This window comes from Phaethon aethereus (genome assembly GCF_964289735.1).
Source record: "Phaethon aethereus genome assembly, chromosome: 2".
In the NCBI taxonomy this organism is placed as follows: Eukaryota; Metazoa; Chordata; class Aves; order Phaethontiformes; family Phaethontidae; genus Phaethon; species Phaethon aethereus.
In genome coordinates this window covers 30676143-30685413 of record NC_138582.1, presented here as the reverse complement: position 1 = coordinate 30685413, position 9271 = coordinate 30676143, and the positions used below count along the sequence as shown (strand labels likewise).

Here is a 9271-nt window from a genome sequence, read left to right as displayed (position 1 = left end):
TAAATAAAGCCCACATACATTGTGATTGAATAGAACTCATTTTAAATTACAATTATGTTTATTTTCTGTTCAGTCTTCTGTCATATATTAGATAAAACTGCAGTCAGTTTCAGCCGAGCGACACTTGTGGCTTGTGAAATTCTCTACCACAGTTTTATGGATGGTTTCTGAGTTCCTGGCTATGTCATCCTGTTTAGTTAGGGGTTTTTTTTTAAATTTTTTTTTTTTTTTTTTAACAGTGGATTGACTTTCTGTAGATAACTGGGATGGGGAGAGGCCAGGCTTCTTGGGTGAATGTTCCCTTGATACTTTCCTGATTTGCAAGTCTTCTGTTTTAAAGTTAAATTGAGAAGTCATCCTGTGTAACTTCTTGTTTCTGCAGATTTATCATTCTTCCTATATTTTAAAAGTTTTGTATCACAGGTTATCTTTTAGTTTAGAACTGTTACCCCTTGTCCTATCACAACAGGCCCTGCTAAAAGGTCTGTCCCCATCTTTTTTATAAAGCCCCCTTCAAGTACTGGAAGGCTGCAATAAGATCTCCCTGGAGCCTTCTCCAGGCTGAACAATCCCAACTGTCTCAGCCTGTCCTCACAGGAGAGGTGCTCCATCCCTCTGATCAGTTTTGTGACCCTCCTCTGGACCCACTCCAGCAGGTCCGTGTCATTCCTGTGCTGAGGGCTGCAGAGCTGGACACAGAACTCCAGGTGGGGGTCACACCAGAGTGGGGTAGAGGGGCAGAATCCCCTCCCTGGACCTGCTGGCCATGCGTCTTTGGATGCAGCCCAGGATATGGTGTTGGCCTTCTGGTCTGCAAGCACACATTGCCAGCTCATGTCCAGCTTCCTATCAACCAACACCCCCGAGTCCTTGTTGGCTGGGCTGCTCTTAATCCCTTCATCCCCCAGCCTGTACTGATACCGGGGGTTGCACTGACCCAGGTGCAGGACCCTGCCCTTGGCCTTTTTGAACCTCATGAGGTTCACATCAGCCCATTCCTTGACCTTGTCCAGGTCCCTCTGGATGGCATCCCATCCTTCAGGCATCAGTCAATTTAAATATCTTTGCTGCTCCAGTGATACTTTTTAGCTTTCAACTTCACATCTTTTGTTTCCATATAGCACAATAGTAAGTCTCAACCAGGTGCATTCATTACAAAATGGGTAATGTCATTTACAATGTGCCTGCTTAAATTCCATGAGTAAGTAAATCATCTACTGAAGACTGAAAAATAAATTAATGAAATATCCACTAGCATGGTTGTCTTTTATTTCTGACATTTTAATAGCATTTTGAGATTTAGAGAAGCTTCTTCAGAAGTGTAAATTTATGAATGCTGTTATTGTTACTAGACTGTCTTGCATGAAATTTTTGATTCACATGAATTAGGAAATCATCCTTCAGTTTTTTAATAGACTACTATGTCAGCCATTCCATGGTTTTGCTAGAGTATTATTTTGTCCTAATTGATCTGTAGTTACTCAAAATAATTAATACAATGGAACTAATATTAATTTTTAAAATATCTGTTATAGACATTAAGAAATAGATTGTACTCTTCTAGTTGATGTAGCCATTATGTATGATGAGGATGGTTTAGACAGAAGCATTGTGAGAACTATGAGCTTTATGTGGATCTCAAGACTCTCTCTTAATTCATTTTTTTGTGTCCAGGAATTTGGCGGGGGTGACAACACCGTATGTATCAGTGAAACAGTTCTGAAAGTAAAGCTTCACATCCTTTAGACTACTGAAATTTAAGCTAGAACTTGAATAAAGAGGTGTAGCAAGTTCGGGAATGTGTGGTGATTGTAGTCAGAATTAATCCCCTGATTTTCAGGAAGATAAGGATGGTTACTCTTACATTGCTGTATGTAATCCTCTTTTTAAGATTATGTAGAGGTAACCTCAAAGATTTTAACCTTTAATCAACATATTCAGTAGCCAAACTGGGCATTTATTTTTAGTAATAAGAAAAAGGGGTTTAAGATTGAGGGGAAAAAAGTGTGTGCATGATGCAAGAAAGCAGTAAACAGTGCCCATAGGATATAGTGTTCCCTTGCCCATTAGTGGTTAGGGCTTGCATGATTTGAAATAAAACTTTAAAAAACCTGTTTATTTAAAAAAAACCCATATTTCAGTGCTTCTTCACTACCTGTTTCTCTTTCTCATATAGGCTTTCTTGCAAGTTAGATCAAGAAAGTACTAGTATTTTCCTTTTGATGTTGTCCCTGGTTGTGAAAACTTCTCAACCGTCCAAATGAATATCATAACTTTGTGTAATTGCCATCCCATCCTTTCCTTTACCAAGATCAGACAACATGTTTAGTTGTAATCTTGATTATTTTTGACCATGCAGGCACCTTGTTCTGGCTCATAAAGGTGGGAGGCTGCTAGCCCTTGAAATTTACGGTTTTTCAGTATTTGAAGAATTTCTAGCTGTAGAACTTTTTTCAATCTTTCTTAGTTTATGAAAATTTTTATGTCTAATGAGGCACGAGAGTGATGGTGTAATTGCATCCTAGTGCAAGTCTGTCAGTTCCCCTGCTCTGTGACTTCTTTACTGACTCTGCTTAGTTTCGTACAGTATATGTTTGCTCACTCTCGGCTGCAACCTTGCCACCCAGAAACGTGGGATTTTTTGAAACATTTATGTTGTCAACACTATTCTTTGAATTCAGTAGCCTTTATTTTTTATTTTCTACATGCTCCTCATACATTTATAGATGATGAGCAGCTTTACTCCCAGTCTTTATTATTTTTAGACTGCTCTTTCATTGTCTTTATTCTCCCAGTAGTTCTCTTCATGTCCTGTCCTTTTCTTGAATATGACAATCAGTACTAATATCTTACACGATGTCACTAATACTTTATCACTACTGCAGTTCATGTGATAAATAGGGTTGCTGTCCTGTGTCCTGTCCTGCCCCCCATCATGGCTGCATCACAGAAGTAATTTTCCTATCAAAGGCTGGGGGCTAAGTTTTGGATTACTCTTCTCTTCTTCAATTATGCAGCAGCATTTGTCATATATCCAGACCAGCCTTCACGGAGTAATAGGTGTCCAAAGCTCCAGATAAGATCCTTCTTCTTGCATAATGTAACTTGGCTAACTTTTCTTCCTGAAGGCTTTCTTTACCTGGAAGAAAGATGTGTTCAACTGGGAGTGAGTGTGATGCAGTGTGCATCAGGCAGTGAAGACTGTTTGTTTGTTTGTTTGTTTCAATAATACGGTATAAGAGTAGCTTTTTGGATCTTGACTGAAAATTACAAATATCATGTAGTAGAGAGCAGGCTCTCTCTTCTCCTAGGAGAACCAACCTGCATCAAGGCTGATTAGACAATAACCTGTTAACTTCATTTCATGGCCCCTCACTACAAGAAGGATACTGAGGTGCTGGAGCGTGTCCAAAGCCGGGCACAGAAGATGGTGAGGGGTCTGGAGCACAAGTCTTATGAGGAGCAGCTGAGGGAACTGAGGTTGTTCAGTCTGCAGAAGAGGAGGCTGAGGGGAGACCTTATCGCTCTCTACAACTACCTGAAAGGGGCTTGTGGTGAGGTGGGTGTTGGTCTCTCCTCCCAAGTAACTAGTGATAGGACGAGAGGAAATGGCCTCAAGTTGCGCCAGGGGAGGTTTAGACTGGATATTAGGAAAAATTTCTTGACTGAGAGAGTGGTCAAGCATTGGAACAGGCTGCCCAGGGATGTGGTGGATTCACCATCACTGGAAGTGTTCAAAAAACGTGTGGATGTGGCGCTTCAGGACATGATTTAGGCCGCATGGTGGCATTGGGTTAATGGTTGGACTTGATGATCTTGAAGGTCCTTTCCAACCTTAGTGATTCTGTGATGTACGAATGTCAATAACTACGTTTGGATAGTTACTGATGAAACGAACTCATAGCTGAAGCCTTAAATAATACTTATTTTATGTATTCTTGAAAAAGAAGTTACTAGGAAAACGAGATTTCTTCTTTTGACTCTGAGAAAATTTAATGCTTCCTTCTGCCTTCATTCCTAACCAGTTCTTAATTCCTAATCAGTTAAACAGGGAGTGAGGGCTGCAGCTTTGGAACCTTTGGAACGTGATGAGACCAGAATCAGTCAGTTCAACTGATTTGCTCTGTTCAGTAAAGCCTTTTTGAATATAAATTATTATATAGCGCTTTCTTGATGTATTGTTGATAAAAAAACTATGTTTATTTAAAAAACTTTAAGTGCTTTTTTTGCTCTTCTGTGTATTTTAATTTAGTTTTCTAAATAGTATTTGACATGCATGTTAATGCATTGTTTTGTTTAATAAAAATTTGGAACTGTAATCATTGCTATGTAAATGTGCCTAGATGTACCATATTGGCAAGAATATAAGATAGACTTTATTATAGAAATAAGCTCATTTTACAGGGGCAGAAATAGAACATAGGGGCACTGCTGATGTGGGATGCAGTCATGTAGTTGTTGCAGAAATATGAAGCCCCTTAGCCAACCCTAAACCTAACTTTGTTTCATCTCAATGGAGATGAAACATTTCATCCTCTGTCGGGATCTCCCTGGCATTGTATTAATTTTTCCCAGCCATCATGGTCACTTTCTTTTTCAAGGGGAAAGATGCAAAGCGAAGTATGATGAATTCTTGCTGCTCTGTTATCAGGAGATTGGCAAACATGTTTGCCAAATGCAGTTAGCAGCTTAGTAGCAGAGCCAGAAACTCAGGTTAGGGCAGGTGGTAGGCCTTGCAGGTAAATCAGCACCTGAAACCTGAAGTCTGAGTAGATTAGGCAATGTACTGTCTGAGGACCTTGACACAGTTTATTTCTTCATTTCTATGTTTATTTTGCTTTGTGCATGCTAGGAGTAGAGTTTAAAAATGCAACAAAACCCATTCACCCAACCAAATAAAAACCAAAACCCCTCCTAGCATTTTAGATCTGATGCAGGTTGAATGGTAGGAGGAAAAAAATCCTGTGAAAATAATCATAATTTGTCAGTTACAAAAGTGTGCCTAAACTAATTTTTTAATGTATGATTAGAACTAGATTGCAGGTCTTGGTGTCTTGTGAAGAATTTGAGTTCACCTGCCAGAGAATTGATTACATCTGTTGCTCCTTTGATGTCTTGCATATCAGTGGCCTACAAAGTGGGGTGTGCAAGACCTTTCATTGAGGTGCAGGAAGAAAATATTAGGACTTACATTTTCTCTGAAAAATAAGAAGGAAATTAAGCTCTACTTTAGTATATGTATTGATACTGGCACCCTCACTTAGTCCGTATGTCAGATGGCCTTCTGTCACGTATGGTTCCTGAGGTGTCCTGAGGGTGGATTTGGTGTTCCACAATTTGGGGGGGGAGGGAGTGTCACAGTAGCACCTTTACTTGTTCATTCGCTTTCAGGGTATTGCAATATGTGCAGTTTATGTGTGCCTGGTTAGGTGGATTTATGGATTATATTATCTAGTTTAACTAAACTAACACTCACAAAATAGGCAAGTGGCTTAAAAAAATTCCTGCAAAGAGACCATGGATTGAAGATAATACTAATAATGTGAGAACAAGAGAACAAGAACATGGCAGAGCTGATGCTTCTGGTATGAGCTCCTGGTCAGCGGCACTAAGAGGTAAAAACAATGGCAATCAGAGCTGACAAGATGTTGGCCAAAAAAAATTTGGTTTATCAAGAAGTCTATTTGAATTGTGAAAGTACATCCACTATCGTTAATGATGAACTTCACCCTAAGAGAATATGGAACCTTGAGATACCAGCTTATGATAGTGTGAAGCCATCACAATTAGCCAGGCATTTAAAAACTAAGCATACAGAACATGAAGATAAACCTCAACAATTTTTTCAGCAATGTTTGAAGTCATGTGATACTCGGTCCAGTACTTTACAAGATTTTACTAAACTTAATGATAGATCTCTAGAAGCCTCTTTTGAGGTTTCTCAATAGCAAAAGACCTAGAAGACACTCGATCTTCCTGCTGCAGTAAAAATGTCTGAAATAATACATGGGAAACAGTATGGTGACAAACTAAGATGCAATTCCTTTGTCAGCAGATACTGTTGGATGATGTCTGGAAAACATTGCCAAAGATTTAAAAAAACAAATATTGGAACAAATTGCACAATGTGGGAGGCTTGCTATACAGCTGAATGAAAGTATAGATGTTTATAACATGGCTCGGCTTACGGTAGTTGCTACATTCTGTGTTGATAATGAAATACACAAAGAACTAAGTCACTGAGGAAAGATGTACCAGAGAAGATATATTCTTAACAGTAAATGAATTCTTTAGTAACAACGTTTTTTCTTTAATGGAAAAACTCTGCAGATATAACCACTAATGGAGTGGACTTGCTTTGACTGAAGTAAAAATGGATTCTGGGGTTAGGTTACAAGGAGAGCACCACACATGGAATTCATTCACTGATGATGCGTAGGCAAGCAACCAGGAAGTTGGAGCCAGAAGTGGACAAAGTGCTGCAGGATGTCATCAGTGTGGTTAATTGTATGAAAATGAGACCTTTAAATAGTAGAATCTTTACAATATTTGTAATTTCATGGTTAAGACCCCATGTCAATCTTTTGTACCATGCAGAAGGTCGATGGTTATCATGGCAGTGTTCAGGAGAGTTGTAAGACTTAAAGATTACTTAAGCTTTTTTTTTTTTTTTTTTTTTTTTTTACAAAAAGACAAGTGTTCTGAACTTGCTGACCTGTTCTGTGATGACAACTGTCTGTCAGCAGTATGCTAACAGGTATTTTCAGACAAATAAAGACACGTAATGTGTCCCCTCAAGGTGAAGGTGACATTTTAACAACAAGCAAGAAAGTGACTGCCTTTTGAAAGAAACTTGTGCTATGGAGAGAGGATTTTGAAAACGGATGTTTGTAAATGTTTCCATCATTCTGTGACTTTGTTGCCAGAAAAGTTGTCATCTATAAAAACTCATCTATCTGTACACTTGGAAACAGAATTTCCTCACCTGTTTAAAAATCTTCCAAATGAAGAGTTTCAGCGAGTTTTGAACGTGTTTGTTAAAAATATAAAAAAGCAACACCTTCCCTTAATTTTCAATAACAACTAATTGACATTGGGAAAGATGGAAATTGACTGGCAAAATTTCAAGAAAAACCTTTGTATAATTAGTAGATGGGAATGAAGAATTAGTTTAATGATTTAGTAAGTGCAGCCAGTGATGCACTTTCATTTAGATGTATATATCTTTGTAAATTGTCCTTTCCAGTTATGACAGCCATTAAAACCAAGTATGGAAATAAACAGAATTTAGACCAGACTTCCAAATCACTGCAATTGTGAAGTGTTAAGCCAACATTTTAAAAAATGATGAAGCATATTAAATCACACAGCTCTCATAGAAAAAAATATGTTTTTTTTAAAGAGGAACAAAAAGGGGTTTTTGTACCATTAATATAAATTATTTTAAAAAGCTGTTTATTTCATCTTTATCTCATGCTTTTTAATTTCTATTTTTATGTTTTATAATGCACATAATATATTAGTACAGTATTACCTATACATAATGTATAAATAAATATACACATATTGGAGGTGCATCCTCAGAAATTTTTTACTGATAGAGGTGCACGATCTAAAAGGTTTGGTGACACATGTTTAACATTATTATTGATACTAATTAATGTTCACAGAAATAAATATATGGAAATTCATCCAGATCATGGAAAGTGAATTTTAAATGTACATATTTCTCATGAAAAATAGTTGTCTGGTAGAAACAGAGATTATTTTACTTCTGCCTTTGTTTCAGGTGTAGTAATGCATGACGATGGGAGTGATGTTGTCTTAATGTGCGTCAAGTGCAGGGATGCCCCAGCTAAGATCAGTCACTATTTTAGTCACCGAATGATAAGATGGGGTGGTCCTTGCGAAGGGAAGTGATTTGTGGTTGGGCAGCAGTGATGTAAAAAGCTGATTGCAAATCTAGGGATAGAATTCAAATGTTCTTTGTCTGAGTTGCTACTGCTTAGAGTGTATTGTTCTGGGGACAGCTTGATTTTCAAGCATGTAAACGTTTCAGATGTTGCGTTCATTTGAAGTTGTTGGTGCTTAGTTGAGCTGAAATCAGACCATAAGCGTACCTTCTGGAGACAGGAGTATTGATCTATCACAGCTGAATTTTTTTTTTCTTGCCTTACACAGGGTTCTAAACTATGTAAATGTATGCATTACTGAAGTGTCTTGGCATCCTCAAAGATAACATGGGACAAATTTCCGGTGTAATTGGGTTTTTTTAACTGGTGTTATGGAATAATGCGTTCTGCCATACCTAAGTAACATTTGGTAACTTGCTGATTAGTTGAGCATTTTACTTAATTGTAACTAACATGCAGAGATAAGTACTTTTCAATAAGCTACTCGTGTGCTTATTTTTTTTTTTTTTAGGCTAAAGCCTAAACCTCTGACATGGCCACAGCCTCACCAAGGTCTGATACAAGTAACAACCATAATGGAAGATTACAGATGCAAGTAACAGGCAAGTAGTGATTTGTATCATGGTGATTTTTACAGGAAAGCATATGTATTCTAAAAAGACAAGTGTAAAAACTGGATCACTGTAGTTAATATTTTAATTAATAACAGAATGTTACATGTTTATGACTATAATAGATGTAGAAGAATTGAAGCTAGGCAGATGTTATACAGTGAGTTGGATGACAGGGTTTAATGATCTCTTCAAATTAGGAAAAAAAAAGATTCAATACAACAGTAGGGACAAATGTAAGGAATTTCACTTGGGAACAAATACGTAATGTCACAGATTCTGTATAGGGAACATATATTATTGAAATTCTACAAAAAAGATGGACAGTTGTAGTGACCCCCAAGCTGAAAAAGGGTGCAATGTTATAGTGAAGCTAGAGAACTGGAGGAGATCACAAAATCTGCTAGCCCTTCAAAAGATTAAGGCCTTTGATTACATATCAGGTAAACATCTTTTGCAAATAAAATGGGTATTCTGTATTATCATCAGGGCAGCAGATTGCATTACACAGACATACGGAATAATTATGTTGGAAGGGACCTTTGGGGGTTTCCTAGTCCACTCTTCTGCTGAAGGCAGGGCTACCTTTGAAGGTGGATCAGGTTGCTCAGGCTGTTGTCCAGTTGAATTTTCAGTACCTCAATGGCTGTAGATTTTCAACTTCAACAACTTTCCTGGGCAGCCTATTCTGGTGATAAACCACATCACTTCATCCAGCTGGATTTTACTATGTTGCATCTTGTGACT

The 9271-nt window shown here is 37.8% G+C and overlaps 1 protein-coding gene across 1 annotated transcript in view; it reads left to right on the top strand.

Annotated features, from left to right (window-relative positions):
• Positions 1–7931: 7931 nt before the first annotated feature.
• The window catches only part of WWP1 (WW domain containing E3 ubiquitin protein ligase 1), a gene marked incomplete at its 3' end in the record, with an annotated part of 36330 nt that continues 34990 nt past the window's right edge, over positions 7932–9271 (top strand). Inside the window, exon 1 of the mRNA XM_082015079.1 lies at positions 7932–8522. Coding sequence (XP_081871205.1) covers positions 8446–8522 — 77 coding nt within the window. The 5' untranslated portion in view covers positions 7932–8445. The remainder of the gene's footprint in view (positions 8523–9271) is intronic.